Source organism: Mustela erminea, chromosome 1, assembly GCF_009829155.1.
Source record: "Mustela erminea isolate mMusErm1 chromosome 1, mMusErm1.Pri, whole genome shotgun sequence".
NCBI classification, from domain to species: domain Eukaryota; kingdom Metazoa; phylum Chordata; class Mammalia; order Carnivora; family Mustelidae; genus Mustela; species Mustela erminea.
Window position 1 is genome coordinate 37089272 of NC_045614.1, and position 19002 is coordinate 37108273.

General features: G+C 40.4%; 1 protein-coding gene across 6 annotated transcripts in view; it reads right to left on the reverse strand.

Annotated features, from left to right (window-relative positions):
- FRMD4B (FERM domain containing 4B) overlaps positions 1-19002 on the reverse strand; it is a 323555-nt gene that overhangs the window by 62820 nt on the left and 241733 nt on the right. For all 6 annotated transcript variants that reach the window (XM_032324873.1, XM_032324848.1, XM_032324885.1 and 3 more), the window contains 2 exons: positions 4100-4156; positions 3267-3289 (listed from right to left, as the gene is read on the reverse strand). In XM_032324873.1, coding sequence (XP_032180764.1) covers positions 3267-3289; positions 4100-4156 — 80 coding nt within the window. The remainder of the gene's footprint in view (positions 1-3266; positions 3290-4099; positions 4157-19002) is intronic.

The following is a 19002-nucleotide window of genomic DNA, read 5'->3' on the forward strand; positions in this document are numbered from 1 at the left end:
CTGCCTGCTTGTGATCTCTCTCTCTGTCAAATAAATAAATAAATAAATAAAATCTTAAAAAAAAAAAAAAAAAACAAAGAAGGAAAGAAAGGAGCTCACTGACAGAGGAGATGGGTGAAAGAGAGAAGGGGAAACCTCGGAGGTGATCCAAGAGAAAAAGGTGATGTCATACAAGGAGAGTCAGGGAAGCTCTGGGGGCTGGGGTGCTGCTGGCTTCAGCTTTCGAAATGCTACATTTGAGAAACAGGGAGATACTTCCAAGGAGTGGGTGGACCAGAGCAGCCTTTGGAACTAGGTCTTAATCATTGTTTTAATTGAGAAAGCCGGGTTGCCCTGGTCTTAGAAGGTATTCGGGGACATATTGTGAGGCTTAAACCTCAGAGAGTCAACTCAATGAAGTCTTAAAAGCCGAGGGCTGCAGCCACCAGCGTGTAAGCCAACAAAAAAGTGGGATTCAGAACAGCCATGGAGGTAATTCTAGATAGAAAGCCAAGTTCCCTGGAAGGAAATGCCCTTGCCTAGGTTTCTCAGCTTCCTCGGTACCTCTACTGAGGCTGACACATTTTAGGCATTTGGTGGGTGTTCCTGGATGAAGCTATGAACTTCGTAGAATTTTCATGTAGTGGGATCAAGAATATGGAAACTTCACTTCAGCACTTTGTATTTTGCCTCTTTAAGGAACTTTCCTCTGCTTAATCCCACGTCAACCAAATCCCAAGTATACCAAGATGTTCATCACAGCATTATTTATGTATCAGCAAAAACTGGAAAACAACTCATATTTGAAACGTCAGGCAGGTGGTAAGTCATTCCACGAATACGATGAAATAATAAAGTGGGGACTGTAGCAACTGTTCAAAGCACTTTGCAAATATTAAATCATTGAATGTTCATAGCAATGCTATGGGATGTTTCCTATTAAGGTAAATTCCATTCTACAGATGAAGAAGTTGAGGGCTTGGGCAGTTTAAATAACCTGCTCAAGATTGTACAGGTAATAAGTAGCAGAACTGAGATCTGAGCAAGGCTGTCTGGTTCTAGTATCTTTGCTCTAACCCATACACAACGTTGCCTCATAGTATTTTATTTTTCTTAAATTAGTTCTGTAACAGAAGTCTGGAGGAAACATATATTCTCCCTGTTCATAAGAGGAGGTGATCACATCCCAGGGAGGGGGGTGGATGGTAGCCAGGAATCAAAGTTCTGCGTCATTATAAACCCAATGACAAGAGCTCACAGCTCCTTCTTGCTTGCTAACAAAACAAATGGTAACCTACAAAGTCATTCCACATCATTCTTCTCCTGAAAACCACCCTATTGAGTTGCTATTTTCATGAATCCCAATTCACAGACCAGGAGGCTGAGGCCCAGAAAGGACAAATGGCTCACTTAGAGGTCACATCTCTAGTTTCTTCCCGCCCAGGCTCAAGTTCCTTCTACTACTCAGTGAGGTTTAGACAATTGCAAAAAGTGTGCTCCAACTAATCAGCCTAGTCATCACTCAGGAAACCACCAAGCTCAAGGCAAAGTTAAAAAGGAGTATTGGTTTGGGCTTGGCCAGACTAGCTCAACAACCCTGAAGTCTTAGGGCTAAAAAGTCTGGACTACCCGAGGACTTTCTCTTCAGAGCCTTCAGTCATAAGCAAGAGATCTACCCTAAAGAAGGTCTGGGATATCAACCTTTCTCTTCTGCTTTTTTCCCTTAACACATTACTCAGCTTCTTCAGACCCACCTTCATCCCAATAGTCTCTTCAGAGGTTGCCAAGAGACAGGACAGGGTGATGATACCGAGGAGGGCAATGATGATACTAGAACAATTGATAGTATTAGCTGTAGTGTATGGAGAGCTTGCTGTGTACCAGAAACTGCCTTGGGCAATGTTTACATACATTTGATCTTCCACTCTATGCCCATTAATCTAAGGGGTAGGTGCCATTTTCCTGATGAGGCTATGAGGCTTAGAGAGTGTCCATCACATGGCTGGCGGGGAGGAAATGCGGAAGGAAGGGTTAGCAGTTCACAGACTGCAGAGAGTGAGCTTTTGGCCCCCAAACCCTCATTTATAAATCAACTTCAGACTCATCCCCCAACATGATGACATTCCTCGCATATCTGATCTTCCTAGGAAATAGGGCTTCTCCAAGAAAGCCAAGAGCAGAGAACACAGCAGCTGGATGTCAAGGATCTAGAAACTCATTTAGCCTCCTTTTATCCCAACATTTTCTTTTACTTAAAAAAAATTGGTGTTTATAGATTTTTGGATTCCTTCAAAGCGTACTTCCTAACTTAAACACAAAATTTAAAAAATAACACAGCACAAAACAAAGCTAATGGATGTGGTGAGCGGATCGTGGTGTTCTGGGGGCTCCTCAGTCATTCTGCCAAACTGAATGGGCAAGTGAGAGGATGTGGACTTTCCGAGGTGAAGGAGTGTGCCCTGACTGGATGTTTGCAGGCACGGAAGGCATTATTCGGTTATCGGTCTGTTAAGGAGCGTCCTGTTCAAAACCTTCGCTGGGAACGCGTCCTAGGTCATCTGTAAATCATCTACGGGTGAAGTTTACCAGGAGTGGAACATTAACATGGTGGAGGTGAGGCTTTCAATGGGTCACTGGCCTGTGGGCTGATTCTCATTGGGGGCCTTGCCTTCACCTTTTAACCATTTCCATTTCTCCAACTCCAACTACTGCATTAAAAGGGCAGCAAGGAGCAGGTAGAGCATGAATTCAAACATAACCACTCTGATGAGGCGGCCAGTTAGGCAGTTAGAGCCAATAAGTGTCCCAGTGGCAACAATACCACGGTTAGGTCAAGTGTCTGAAGGGGGGAGGCCCCTCCAGGGCAGCTGCAGAAAAAAATCCCCTATTAATCCCTTGACTAAGCAGCTGATCGTTTATCTTTTTGTGCATATGTTATAACTCTTCCAACACAGGATTATTTATAAATTTTTAAAAGTCAGCACGGCTACCAAAGCTCTTTAGGGATTTCTCCGTCTCGCTAACCGATAACAGAAAAATAGAACTTTGGAAGGGCTTCTGTTTACAATTCACTGTCACTCTGGCTTGAAAAGTTCTAAGAAAGCTTCCTTGCTGGGTTCATTCACAAAAAGAATGGGTCCCTATTTGAAGAGGGAAGAGATCTCAGTCTCCCGCCTTGAGATCTACTTTCTTTTGAGTTTGCATCCATTGTTATTTAAAGTAATGGCATTCAGCTAGGGTTCTGCAAGGGTTATTTTGCATAGTAATATCACAAAAGGAACCATTACCTGGCATAATCCCCTTTGGCTTCCTGAAATAAAAAAAAAAAAACAAAGATAGATGATCAATATGTATTTATGTTAATGAAGCAAATGAATTTCACTTGCGGTCACGTTTCCCTCTTAAAGTGACTGAGTTTTTTTTTTTTTGACGAGTGTCCACGAGGAACTTTCTCTAGGGCCACAGAGAAGAATGTGGCATTGGTGAGAGGATGCATTAGTAGCCATTAAATACTTCTTATTCTTCACAGAAGAGACAAATATATCCGAAAAAGCACAGATGATTATGTCTTCTGTTAGGGATCTAAGATCACGTGATAAATGCTTGTCTATTCAAGCAGCACACTTTTTAGTCTGGACACAGACCTATTAAACTGGACATAGGTGAATCAACGCACACTACTTGTTTTCTCTTCTTAAACAAGCACAGGAACACGCTTTGTTTCTCAGCTACTAGTGTCTTTAAGCATTAAGGGGCTCTCACACTCGACCTCAAGAAGATGTATACAAAAGTTACCTCATTTAAATGAAAATTACAGCTGTTGTAACAATCGCGGCTTCCTAAATTCAACTATTCCAAAGCTCCTTTTCAGAAGTAGTCTAAATTCTTTTCCCCAGAGTAGTTTAAATTTCATCTTGCTTTGCAACATAAAATATCACACTATAGCTCATGCAGATTAGGCTAAAACCGAAAACCGCGACTCAGTTTGTCACGGGCAAACGACCAGCTGGCTTAAAAATCTATCAGCCACTGGCCCCATGCGAAAGTTTCAGAGTTGTGGGCAGTTCACAAAACAACAAACAGAAAGGCACAGACGAGAGGCAGCCGGCCGGATTCTTACCTGTAACACCAGCGCGGCTAACTTGAAGATGGTTTCACTGTCCGCTTCGATTTGCCCCTGTCGGGGGAAAAGAAAAGCATCACTGAACACAGGCTGCCCTAGGTTGTAGCAAATGGCTGTGAAGTTGGGGAAGCTGTCACAGCTTGGCACCTCCAGTTTACAATCAAACGCAGAGCATACCATTATAGGGGAAAGGGAGGGGGGCGTGGAGGGGCGCATCCAGGGTTCAGGGGAAGCCGTAGCGTGTGTGTGTGTGTGTGTGTGTGTGTGTGTGTGTGTGTACGCACATTTTAATTAGCTGTGGGGAATTTTGTTTAGAGAGCAGTATTCTAGAAAAGCGCAAATGACTTCGAGGCTGAAAATTCAGACAACCTCTCAATGCATAAGTTTCATCCCTACAGGTTCATTTTTAAGCTCTGAAGATTTTCTTAGATGGTTTGTTCTGTGTTTTCCTGAGATTTTCTTTTTCCTGTGTCACCACCTTTTTTTTTTTTTTTTTTTTTTGGTATACAAACAGTGCAGCTATTATTAAAAATTTAAATTCATTTCTGCATCAGTGACACATTGTTGAATAAATATTTATACATTTAGAGGTAAAATGTAAAGAATTAAGAATCAGCTACATCACATACTTAGAGAAGACCAAAATTCTGTTCCATTTTGCTGAAGTTTGATGAACTCTATCATTTTACCCATTATTTTATTTTTTTCATCCTTTAAGATCCCTCCTACCCCAAAGAGAGGAATTCTGGGCTTTGGAAAACAGGGATGCTTTCTCAGTACACTCGTAGCGACGCATAAGTGTGCATGGAGGGAATACTGCCGCAATAATATTCACATATGCCTTCATTTATTATGTTAAATATGATCATATATGCTAATACCATTACCGCATCATATAATATATTACCACAATGAATGGTAGAGAGGGATTTTATCTTTAAAAAATCGTGAAGATACTTTTGTGTAAGCATTAACACACACTAGAACAATTCCATACAACCTTGCTTAATTATTGTATAATTAGTACTTAAAAGTACAGAGTCTTTGAGATTATGGAACTCATGAGCCTAGAAATTGCCCTGAATTCTTTATTTCTCCCTTCTACCTGTTGAATTCGGGCTGAGGAATTTTTATAGTTATACCAAAGGCATCAACGATGAGTAGTTTAAAGTAAAGGCGAACTAGGTAGGTTCCCAGAAGCAGCTGGCTCATTGGGGATTTCTGAGAAGATTATGCTTTTCTCTCACGTTTCCCAGTGATTTGATGGGGGTTCTCAAAAAACAAAACAAACTAGTAACAATAATTCTTCTAAAAGCCATAAAGTAAAATAAACAAACCAAAAACCCAGGGCTTTACAATGCCAGCTGTGATAATTATCTATGTTTCCCTTATATCACAAAATGAAAACAAATGAATTTTATCCTGTGACATCTAAGTTTCCCTTCTGAAACCTGAGGCAATGGATCTGCTCCAAAGTTTTTTTTTTTTTTTTTTTTGCTTTAAAAACTGACAGGCCCAGAGCCTTGGAATTCAAAGCTTGCTTCTAATCTCTAGAAACAGATTATAAAATCAAAGAGAAGACAGGTTGATTCTACGAATCAATTGCCCTCTGTCTTTGAGGCAAGAGACAGTGGTTTTCTAATCTGGTGAAAGATGTTGAAGCATTTAATCCAACAGGTGAGATGGGTGTTGATCAAGACAAATTTTTACAAAGGTTGAATTCCTTAGGCTCAAAGGAAACAAAAACAAAAACAAAAACACAACCAAAAACAAAACTCAGGAAGAGGGAGGGGGTAACAGGGAGAGGAACACTTTGAGTTTGAAATTGCACCCAAACTTTAAAACTCCAGTTGGTCTTAAAATCTTACAAAAGAGAAAAAAAAATGGGTTGTTTCGATATTAGAAGAATGAAAGCTACAAAAAAATGCATCGAAAATGACTGCCAGCTCTTCTGACCCCCCATGACCCTCTCTGCCTCATCAGAATGTTAGGTGAGTGATCCAGACAATATCTGAGACACCAACTTTTCAATTTAGTAAATGGAAGTTCGGCAGATGAAAAGGCCTCAGACAGAAACTCTTTAAGAATGCTGCCAAATAATTCTCTACCTTAGAAGGGTCATTAAATATTAAAAATGCTGAAACAAGGAGCTGAAGCATGAAAAGTACCAGGCTCAGACAGCTCCAGAAGAGCGGGGAGGCAAATATGAAACTCACCTGTGGGTTTGTTTGTTTTTCACCTGTGCAAGTTGCCCCAAAGCAATTCTGGTGGAGGAGGGCGAGGGTGGGCTGGAGGGGTGGGGCCTCCTGGACTCTGGTTCCAGGGAAACAGGAGAATCCATGGTTTGGACAAGCCTTACATTCTTTTATATACCTCAGCCCCTACCTCACCTTCCTCCTAACCACTGTTCTGGAAACCCAAGGCAACATATTTTGAATTCTAATACCCATTGCCAAGGTTACCTGAGTTGTGCCGGGAGCTCACCAAACAATGGATCAAGCAAAAATAATACTATTTGCCTGGTTCTCAGCAATTTTGTATGGTGAAATTCAATGAAGACATACACAGAACTCTGGAATTTCATGCCTGAAATGCAAACGTTCTTTAGAAACTGCTGTCTGTCCTAGGATGGAAGATTTCTTTTACTTATAACCATGGCAACAGGGGTAACTTTATAGGGACTGGGCAAGCTAATACTTGAGAGAGGGATCTCCTGAGAGAGAGGTAATGGGATCCTCCGTCGGTTTCCATGACTGTCAGGGATAAACAAAGAGGAGCAGAGAAGAGAATCAGGTGACGTGGCTGAATGCACAAGGGTGATAGGAAACAGTACCAAGTCTTGGTGCTCTACCGTCATGGCTAATTTAGCTGCTTTACGAATCCAGTCCCTAGGTCACTAGGTTCAGGCTCTGTGTCGGACATCTTATTTTTGTGCTTGGCTTGTTAGCTCCATGGACCAAAACATCTTGATAATGAGGGAAACGCTAGGTTTTGATTCACAAGTAGCAGAGAATAAAAGACAGTTTTACAATCTGAAAGGGAATTTAGTGAAAATACGACCTATTATTTTATAGATGATGGCACTGAGCATCGGGGACATGATGTGTGCTCCCCAACCCCAGAGCCTCGACCGTGACTCTGGGCTTCTCGCCCAGTGCTCTTTCCATTCCGCCATTTCCTGACTCCAGTGTCAACCTCTCACCAGGAATCTTCCAAAGGCATGCTTTTGATAAAAACTGCAATCAGATAAGACCAAAAAATGACTCCAAATGCCACCTTTTCTGTTGATGGGATGGTAAGTTATCATCAAACACAAACACCTAGAATGGAAAAATTATTTCTGAAGACACAACTCCTTTTTCTGGATTGATGTAGTACTTCTTGGAAACTTATTCTGAACAACAATAGACACGAATCACTTGCTCACAAATACTTAGGATGTGGAACTACTTGACAAAGGGCTAGGGGAAGTCAGCTTGTTTGCAAGTGTATCACTAATTATCTAGCTATTCTATGGTTAAGTCTATTAAAAAAAGGTAGCTTCTAGAACGTCAACAAATAAATGTGTAAGAAATGAGAGGAAAAGAAAATTAGTATGTATAGTCATTGTAGTATTAATTATGCAGGCAATCGTTTTCAATAAATAAAAACTATTGCATAAAAGTTTGGTGAGAAAACAGAACAGGTTATCTATATAATCACGAAATATCTCTCTATGGGGAAATTTAATGATAAGGGGGAAAATGCCAACTTCTTAATTGAAAAACCTCACAGTAAAAAAAAAAATTTAAGATTTATTTATTTATTTTAGAGAGAAAGACATGTGCAGGGGAGAGGGGCAGAGGGAGAATGAAACCCAAGCAGACTCTGAGCAGAGCCCAATGCAGGGCTCGATCCCACAATCATGAGATCACAACCTGAGCCAAAACCACCAGGGGGTCACCCAACCGACTGTCCCACCTGGTTGCTCCAGACAGATAAAGTCTTAATCAAGTGATAAGATACCACCAATAACTGGACAGACCAGCATCATGTGCCTCCAGAAAGTATTCATTGAGAAGGACACAACTTCACTTATATACATGGACGTGTTGGTAAATGGAAATGTTTCTCAACCAAAACTTGGAGGAGGGGGGATGATCCCTCATTTGTAGCATCTGTTGGTGTTCATGGTATAAATACTCCCACCACAGCTGATTTCAAACTACCAATATGACCTCACAGAACATGCTGCTGGGAAGCTATGTGAGAATTGGCTCTCACTGCTGGTACCAACCAGCTGGTTCCCCCTGGGTAGTAACTCGGCCAAAAACATATCATTAGATCTAATTGTGAGGAAGCATGAGACAAACCCAAAGAGAGGGTCATTCTATAAAATATCTGGCCCATACTCTTTGAAAATGTTGATAGGATGAATGCGAAAGAAAGGCTGAACAACTGTTTCCAAGAAAAGGAGACTAAGCAGTCACAACAACACAGTGTATCACCTTTAATCAAGAGGACAGGTTGTTACAAAGGGCATTATTGGGACAATTGGGAAGCATAGTATGCAACAGTATAGGTTCAATATTAACTGTTCTAAATGTGATCATTGTAACACGGTTGTATAAGGGATGTCTTTGATCTTAAGCACTATACAATGAATTACTTAAGGATAAACAGTATAACTTACTCTTATATGATTTAGAAAAAAAAAATTATACATCCACAGGCAGGAGGAGGGAGTGCAAATGTAGCAAAATATTAATGACTGGTGAATTTGGTTTGAGAGACATACCCCATTTTTTGTGCCATTCTTTTTTTTAAATTTTTTTTTTTTTTAGATTTTATTTATTTATTTGACAGAGAGAGACACAGTGAGAGAGGGAACACAAGCAGGGGGAGTGGGAGAAGGAGAAGCAGGCTTCCCGCCCAGCTGGGAGCTGGATGCAGGGCTCGATCCTAGAATGCTGGGATCATGACCTAAGCTGAAGGCAGATGCTTAACAAATGAGCCACCCAGGCATCCTTTTTGTGTCATTCTTAAAACCCTTTCACAAGTCTGAAATAATTTCAAAAGAAGAAGTTTGTAAAAAGCTGACCTATTTTCCCAGAGTACGGGATATCTATGTGTCTTGACTGCCTGGTACCCGTCCCCTCTTCTGGACGGAAGATCCCACTCCTTTCAGAGCTGCTTCTTTCCCTTCGGGCTTGTGTGCAAACACAATCATAGTTCTACGGACAAGTGATGGAACCTGGTCCAAAGACACTCCCAGGGATTTTCCAAATTAGAGCTGAGGGAAGAAAGCTCTCTCCCACTGTATGTCAGGGCAAAGCTGGGCAGATGTGAATCAGAGAGAATCACTGCCCGCAGATGGAGACGAGGGGACTTCCCGACACTGGTAGTCAACTGTATCCATTGCTCAGCCAGGCCAGACTTCAAAGTCTGGTTAATACTCAAAAATTGGCAAGAACAGTGACTTGGATGCTGTTTAGATGCTCTTGCTTTGGTTTACCACTGAGCCAGCAGACAGAGAGTGTAAAGAGCAGATGTGATAAGCACACAAATGAGTAATGGATGTAGCTCCCAGGAGACTTTTTAATTCCTTCTGTGGACACATCTATGAGAAGGAGAAATCTGCCAGATCAGAGAATTCTAGAGATAGATATGGACGCATTGGTTTCATACAATTAGTTTGGTGTGCGGTGGAGGGGAGTACATCAACACTCAAGATCTATCCACTATCTTACAAGGCAGTTCTTGCTGGCCTCTAGAAGCATCCTTCCCTGCGCTAGTTCTTGTCTTCTAGGAGTAATGGTGCCTCTACAGAACCAGGCAATAATTAACCACACAATTCCCATTGTGTAAATGGACTAATATTTTGTCCTTTTTTTTGTCCAAGTTGTTGGGGAGAGGTAATGTTTCTGGAGGGTGGTCTTGATGATACATATTTCCATTTGTTTTTCTAGACCAGAGTTTTGCAACCTTGTCATAATTGACATTTGCAGTTAGATCATCATTTTTTTGGAAGGGTGGGTGCTGCCCTCTGCATTGTAGGGTGCTAGACAGCACCCCTAGCCTCTATCCACTAGATTCTAGGAGCAGCCTCTCCCCTTAAGGTTGGAACCACCAAAAATGTCTCCAAACATTTCCAAAAGTTTTCTGGGTGCCAAAGATTCTCCAATTGAGAACCAATGACCTAGATTCTCTCAGTTGTATTCCTGGATTAAGCTAGAAGCATCAGAAACTTACAAACTGAACCATAAGGCTTGCTCCAAGGTGAAACTGCTTTTGTGTTTCGGCTTCTACTGAGAAACTATACAGGAAGCAACCCTCAGAACCTCATTATCTTAATAGCTCTACATGTGTTGGGAGGATATAGTTAATTACATCATGTAATAGTCTTTCATGAGGACCCCTGGGAGAAGTTTCTGTTTCTTAAGACCAATAGTGACTGTGATTTTCTGAGCAGCTGCTTTGTTTTTGCCTTAATGATCACTGTGAGTTATGCAAGTGATCATAACTGCCTCTTTGCTGTGGTTCTTTTTTCTTTTCTTTTTTTTTTTTTTTTTAAGATTTTATTTATTTGACAGAGTTCACAAGTAGGCAGAGAGGCAGGCAGAGAGAGGAGGAAGCACGCTCCCCGCTAAGCAGAGAGCCCGACGCGGGGCCTGATCCCAGGACCCTGGGATCATGACCCGAACCGAAGGCAGACGCTTTAACCCACTGAGCCACCCAGGTGCCCCCTTTGCTGTGGTTCTTAAGAGGAGTTGGATTTCCAATTCAATGCTTTATTAAAGATAACCATGCTAAACATTTTATACCAACCTGAACCTTGGCAGTATCTAATTATTTCTACTTTTATTTTCTCACAAGTAACTCTGATTTCGCCACTGACCATATTTTAAAGCGATTTTCTTCTTTTTTATTGAGGTATATACAGTAATAAGCACAACTCTTAGCACACAGCATGGTGAATTATGGCACATGTATACATACACTCATGCGATCATCACCCGGATAAAGACATCATTCTCACGTATTTTTCCAGCTTAGGGAAGTGTATGCATTTTAACACAGCACATGAAACAAAATTATTCTTGCTAGTTAGAAAAGTATCAATACCGTAAAATTGTTGTGATTTACAATTCTTTGATTACTAATCAATTTGACCCTCTTCCTTGCAATTGCATATTATTTGCTATTGCTCATGTGCGAAATGACCCTTTGTTCACTTACCTATTTGAGAACTTATTTTTTGTTTGAGCTACCAGTGTTAGCCCTTTTTGCTGTCTAGTGGGTACAAACTGTATCCTGCAATCTGTTCTCCTTCTCCTGGACTATGAAGTCACAGGAGACTGGAAGAATCTTTGGGGTTCTGAGCAAGCTATTTCTCTGAAACTCAGTTCCTCATCTGCAAAATGGGTAAGGATAATATTGAATTTTGTGGCTTGCTTAGAGCATTAGTGAGAGACAAATATATTTATCATAAAACCTAGGCTCAAAGATTCTCTTCATGTTATTCTCTCTGCTTTATGCACCATGTTGCTTGTCACATTGTTCCATATTATTATACCTATGGTAATCTACTTTGGTCTGGGACACTGTTCAATTTTTGTGTTGTTTTGTAACATTTCCTCAACGATCCCTTAAAATCTCAATATCTAAGTGCTTTACTTTTCCATAATAATCTTTAACATTCTCTTTCACATATTTTTTTAATTTAAAATAATCTTGTCAAGTTTAAAAGAGTATATATATACAGACATATATATATAATAATTTGCCTTCCTCTCTGCGACTATGTATGCCTCCACTGAAATAACTTTATTAAGAAATAAAAGAAATGGTTTTATAGTGACCATAAAGTTTTACAATATACTATAAAGATCACACATATCCAATGTTAGGGGTAATACTCAGTATTTTATATTTTCCTTTATAAGTGCTCATTTTCATTATATTTCCTGGTTATCATTATGTAGGATTATTATTTTTAATGTATTTGACTACCATTAAATTTCTTCACCAAAGCTTATAATGTCAGTAAGTTTTAGTTTATTTATTTCCCTTCTGTGGACACATAGTGAAATCGTCTTCAAATAATACTTTGGTGTACTTCTTTGCAATGGACTCGGTCTGTCTAATAGCACTGCATGAAGCAGACATTTTACTTAACACATCAAAACTACATTCTTCTCATACACTGCTGGTGGTTTATAACGTAGTTGTGGACCAACTTTTTGGCAAGGTCTACCAAATCTTAACAAACATATATGTGATGGCCCAGCAATTCTACTCTCGGGTAAACACCTAATAGACATGTCCACATATGTCCCCTAAACAACGGACACTAGCGCTGTTTGTAATAACTAAGTACTGCAAACTACCCAAACGCCCATCAGTGAGCAAAAGAACTGTGGTATATTTAGACTAGGGACTACTACCAGCAGTGGAAGCGAACAAGCTAGCCTAAACTACATACACTACAGATGAGTCTCAAAAACATAATTTGAGCAAAAATAGGTCAAACATCAAGGAGCATATGTTGTGTGACTCCAGTTATATGAAATATAAAGGCAGCCAAAAATAACAAATGCTATTAAAAGTCATGGAAGTGGGGGGATTCGTGACTGGAAGAGAATAGGTGAGGGGCTTCTCAGGTGATCTGTTTACTTGATAGTGATGCTATTTGCACAGGTGTGTTTGATTTGTGGAAATTTGTTGAGCTGCAGAGATTAATTTAATTGTAATGTATTGTATTATGTAATGTAATTTACGTAATGTAAATTTATGTAATGTAATGTATTAATGTAATTAGATTACATGCACTTTCTCTATGTATATTATACTCTAACATACAGCTAAGAAGTAAACAAACAGAACTTCTGATCTTCCCTAAAGCTCTTCTCATCTTACTTAGTGGCAGTTCCATCCTCACTTGCTTAGGTCCAAGATCTCACTGCACCTTCCGGCATGGAGCTGAGCAGTGAGCATCTTGGATGACGGTGTTTGGTGATCCTCTTTGCACGTTCGAATGCGTTACACACCTTACTGTTTCTTTATTGTTTTTCCTCCCACCCACTGTTACCCTGTCTCATAGGTAAGATCCTTAAGGTCATGGGCTTTTTAAATCTATTTGGCCCTAGCTCTATTTCCAGGACCTAGAACACTGCCTAGCACAGAGCAGGGGTTCAACAAAATTTGTAGAAGACCAACTAAAAGAGTAGTCAAGTAAAAAGTCGATGGGAGCATTTTTAAAAAAGATTTTATTTATTTATTTGACAGAGATCACAAGTAGGCAGAGAAGCAGTCAGAGAGGAGGAAGCAGGCTCCCCGCTGAGCACAGAGCCCGATGCGGTGCTCCATCCCAGGACCCTGGGATCATGACCTGAACCAAAGGCAGAGGCTTTAACCCACTGAGCCACCCAGGTGCCCCAAGATGGGAGCATTTTTATCTTTCCTTTTAAAAAAGGAAATGCTTCTTGTGTTTCTTGATTTAGTACTCAGTTGATTTGACTTGATTTTCAACTCAGAATGAGTTTCTGAACCATGAGAACACAGCCCAGGCTTCACGAGCCATGGCACTGTAAGTTAAGTACCAGGAGTCAAGGACTAGACATGCAGACTTAAAATACTCAACACAAGCTGGTGTTAGATGCCAGAAAGTCTTTTGCTCTTCAGGCTTCACTTTCTAAAAACATGCAAGGAAAATAATAATACCTGTCTCACATGTTTCGTGGAGCCTGAAGACAAAAAGAAAAACAAGATATAAAAATGCTTTGAAAAAGGAAAATGCATTACAGGTGTTTCTGTGGGCATGCATCACAGCTTCAAAGACATAAGCATTATGACCAAAGTATCTGGGCAGACCGCTTCTCAGAAACTTGATCACAACGAAGATAGGAGCAAAGAGAAAGTTTTGCAGCATGTGATTAGTGTTCATTTGTGAGAGGATAAACAAAGTAATATATGGAAATGAGAAAGACGGGAAACTAGGCAGACCGCACTTTCCCGGGGACCAGCCCAGGTACGGTTCATGCAGTGCATCTTATTTTTAGGCGGAAAGATGACACCTTCCTGCTCCTGCTTTGGGATGAAGTTCCAGCTAGTTTAAATAGAAACCAGATCTTGATTTCTAACACCGTTCCCCACGGAAAGGAAAAATGGCTAATTCCAAGGCTACTGCAATAGAAACATTTTGATCACTAAAATGAATGGCAGAATGGACGATAACACATTGATGGGACGCCTGGGTGGCTCAGTTGGTTAAATGTCTGCCTTTAGCTCAGGTCATGATCTCGGTCTTGGATCCAGCCCCACACTGGGCTCCCTACTCAGCGGGAAGTCTGCTTCTCCCTCTCGCCCTGCTTGTGCTCTCTTTTGTGCATGCACTCACTCTCACGCTCAGATAAATAAATAAATAAATAAATCTTTTAAATACAGAAAAAAAACCCTGAGGTATACTGACATTGCCAGCCTCTTCACAAGATACCCCGAGAACATCCATCACTCGCACTATATTCCTGCCACAAGGAAATTATGTTACACTAGTGGCTCACAAACTTTGGGGTGTAGCAGAATTGCTGGGAAAAGAGCTAATGCAGAATACAGAGGCCCATGCCGAGGGAAGTAAGACAGGATGAAATTAGCACAGGGCATGGGTCTTGGCATTTTCACCAAGCTCCTAGATGATTCTGAGACATGTCCAACATGATACATGTTTCAAACCACTGAATTAGACAAATCTATACATCAGAAATGGAGAGACATCCTGCAAAGCAATTGGCCTATGCCTATACCCTTCAAAAGTACTAGTGGAGGAAAAACCGAAGAAAGACTGGCTACCTGTTTCCAATTATGTAGACTACAGAGGCACAATGACTGACTACAACGTGTGAGCTGGGATCAGACTCTGGATCAGAACAGGAAAAAAAAAAAAAAAAAACCCAAAGCTCTAAAGAACATTAATGAGACAATTAGAAAAACTGCATAGGAACTGGATTTTAGATACATACAACTTGTGAAATAGGGTATTCATTGCACAAGCAGAGATCTACACAGGCAGAGATCTGTTTGCAGAGCTGTACACCCAGCATCTATGCAGTGCCTGCCACATCGTGGAGAATCAAAAAATATTTGTAATGAATTAATCTCTACTTAAGAAAAAAACACGAAACATTTTGAGGACAACTTTCTATGAGATAATGCTACAAAAAATATCAGGACTCTAAGTCTTTCTGTTCCCAATTTTCATTTTTATGCACAACTCCCCCCCACCCCCACCACCACCATTTTGAGATCTTGAGACTCTGCTTTACTCTCCTCAAGTCCAGGAAGAATGAGATGGTCACATGGGAAGTAAGAAAGAGACTAGCTCCCCCATTCTGCAATATCTAAATCCTTTTTATAAACTCTTGGCTCCAACAGAGTTTCAAAGCAAGGGAGTGAATGTTTATGAGACTGCCCTGAAAATTAGGTGTGGCGATCTACAGCCAAATTGTTAGGCGATGCAAGAAAGGCAGGGAGCCTAAATAGGTCAGGCTCTGCTAATAAGCATGGAGGTTCCAAGGTACCCACATCTGATAAGTACGGGGGGAGACAAGTGCAGAACAGATGAATAAGCATCATTAAGTAAATACTTAGAACCAAGCTCTCCACTTCTGTACTTACCCTTGTGCATTAGAAGATGACATACACAGCAGACTTTAATTACAGCATTCTAATTGCTTAAATGCACCCTGGCACCAATTTATGGTTACAATTTGAATTTGTAGTAGTGGGGTGTTCAGCTGAGAAACTACTCATATTTTTTTAAAAACAGTGCAAAGTGGCTTACAAGGTAATCAAGGATGATTAGAGAGAGAAAAGGATGAGTCAGGAAAAAGTTATGGTCACGATGTTAAAATTAAGCCTTCAAATAAAGAAGCTCTGCTAAAGTTAGTATCCTATTTAGATTTTTTTTTTTTGCTTGAGTAAATATGCAATGATATTTTTATTTTCAGGACTTTTGTGTATCCATCTGGCTGGATTAGTGATTATTTTTTATATTTCATTATTATTTATTATTTTTTCCAATAGATCATACCACGCTTAAAATGTTCACCAACATTCTCCTTTTATGCTGTGACTGTGCTTTTTTAATGCTAAAGTCCTTCTTCTTCTTCTTCTTTTTTTTTTTTAAGATTTTATTTATTTAATTGACAGAGAGAGAGAGATCATGAATAGGCAGAACGGCACCCAGAGGGAGAGGGAGAAGCAGGCTCTCTGCAGAGCAGGGAGCCCGATGTGGGACTCGATCCCAAAACCCTGGGATCATGACCTGAGCCTAAGGCAGCTACTTAACCAACTGAGCCACCCAGGTGCCCTAATGCTAAAACACTTCTTATAAATGAAAACATCTTGTAACAGAATTTTGGAATAATACTGTCAATAACAACAACAAAAACAAGAAACACCAAAGTGTTAATTGTTCCAAGAGGTTGACAAATATTAATTCACTGAATCCTCAGGATGGCCCTGTGCAGAAAAGATGTGGGGAGACTGAAGCTTAAGAAGACAAGGAGATGGTCGCTTAAGGCCGTGAGTAGTGGAACCAGGATTCACAGCAAGGCAGGTAGGACTCCCTGCCCTCAGTGCCCAACCTCCCCACCCCTCATCTTCCTCATGGCAGGCACTGAGCCATACTTTGGACAGTCTCACCAAGAAGTGAGCAAACAATCTCGGTTGGTGGCAAGCACCCATGAACCACTGCCTTTAGCTGAGAAGTCAATCACACTCTTACAGCGTATATTACCTGGGTAAACTATTTGTGGCCAATTCAACAAGCTTAACTGAAATGGATATCCTAGTCTGTTTCCTAATGAATACAAATTGCAAAACATCATTATTAGGTCCACTTAATTATGAAATGGGACTCTTCTGTCAATTTCTTCTGTTTGAAAAGTATAAAGACAGCCCTTCAAATTTCCTCCTAAGTCTTCCTGAGCGTGTGTAACACTGCAGAAAGGCAACATATGTCTGGCTCTCCTATGGGTTGAACAAAGAGATGACAGATAGCTGATAGAAAGACAGGGAAAAAGATGGACAGAGAGGGAGATCTGCTCTGGGTAAATTCGTTTTGGGAAGTTTCTTTGCCATATTCCTTTTGAAATCCAAGATGTGCCTCTTCAAGGATGTCAAGCTGAGCATTCAAAAGCAGGAAACATAAAGAAAGTTGATTTCTAGAATAAATTGAGAAAACATCTTAAGGAGTAATTTCACTCATTCCTGCATTTAAGATACTGTATTTTCAGCTGAACGGACCATCATCTACCTCCCCCTGCTTCTGTCCAAACATTGATCGTACTATTTTTATGACTTTTTTGAGTCAAATTTAGCCGTAGAGCTCTTCTGACAACTCATTTCTGAGAGGATGTTTTACTGAAAGTATGAATGCCGAGTTTAAACGTTTTAAGATAACTCATGCTAAATGGCACCGCTAGGAAATGCAGGCTTTTTAACTGCATTTTTAAGAGCTCTTCTCAATGTATTTAACAAATATCTGAGTGCCTACTTGTGCTGGCGATATACCAGTGAACAAAAAAATCCATTGTTTGAAAATTCCCCCTGGCTAGTGCCACCTGGAAGGCATTTTCCTTGTTATTTACTGTGTGATGAGGTTCTTTTACCTTTGTGGACCCCATTTTCCCCCCAAACAACTCCCCCTCTACCATATCAGGGAGGTGATAAAGACCAATGACTGAGCACATATGGCAAGTCCCCAAGGATTCAAACCGGCCTGTGTTCTAAGCCATTATTACGAAAACTTTGATTCTCCCAAATGTACAAGGCACCATATAATCTGAATGCTCATGGTTTAAGATGCACATAATTTAAATGTCAGGAAAACAGAGGGAAAACCACATGAAACAGGAAAAGGTGAAATATTTATTATAAAACTCGCAATAGCCCTTTAAAGTACAGTATTAGATTTCTTTGTTCCTCATGGACTGGCTAGCCGTCAAACCAACTCTGATGTTTGGTTTAGTGACTTCACTTGGTAAATACTGATGGCTGGTTACTATGAGGAGGCACGCTCGCCTCTGTGTAGACAGAACGTACAGCCTGCAAAATCCAATTTCTATTCCTGATCCTTTAAATTATTTTAGCATCTTGAAAAGAACTCGAGGATTAACACACACACGCATGCATCTGTACACACACACATGCACATATTCACCCTTCAAACTCCAAATGCTAAAACAGCCAGGTTAGTAGATCTACTGAATATATTTCAGTTCTCTGTGACTACTCAAATTGTTGTCTGGTGAGCCACGCGCTGAAATTCTGGGACAAGCATGAATGTGATCCTGAAGTATTGGATGGTTACAGAGGAGTATGCTTTATGTTCTGTTAGGTTAAATGGAGCTGAGGCCATTTCTCTCTCTCAAGACATTATAAATAGGGGAGCACGTGGGTGGCTCAGTCTGTTAAGTCTGTCTTTGGCTCAGGTCATGATCCCGGGGTCCTGGGATCAAGTCCCATGTCAGGCTCCCTGCTCAGTGAGGAGGTCTGCTTCTCCCTCTGCAACCCCAAATAAGTAAATAAAATCTTTTTCTTTTTCTTTTTTAAAAAAGAACTATCCCTATTCCACAGGTCTTTCCACAAATGTGTACTTAAAGAAAATATCTCTTTGCCGTGAACAGGAAGCTAGAATAGTACTAAAATATCAAAATATCTTTTTGGTTGTAGGAAATATTCCCTCCAAAAAGAAAACCATGTTTTGATTATTTAGGAGCTCATGTATTAACTTTGGGGAGGATTCTTTTCTCCAATATTTCTCCTACCCCTGCTTTTTTTGTTGCTTTTATGGTAACTTTGGCTCAGTCAGAAGGAAGAAGAAAAGTCAATGATAGCAAGGGTAGTCTGGCTGAATGGGG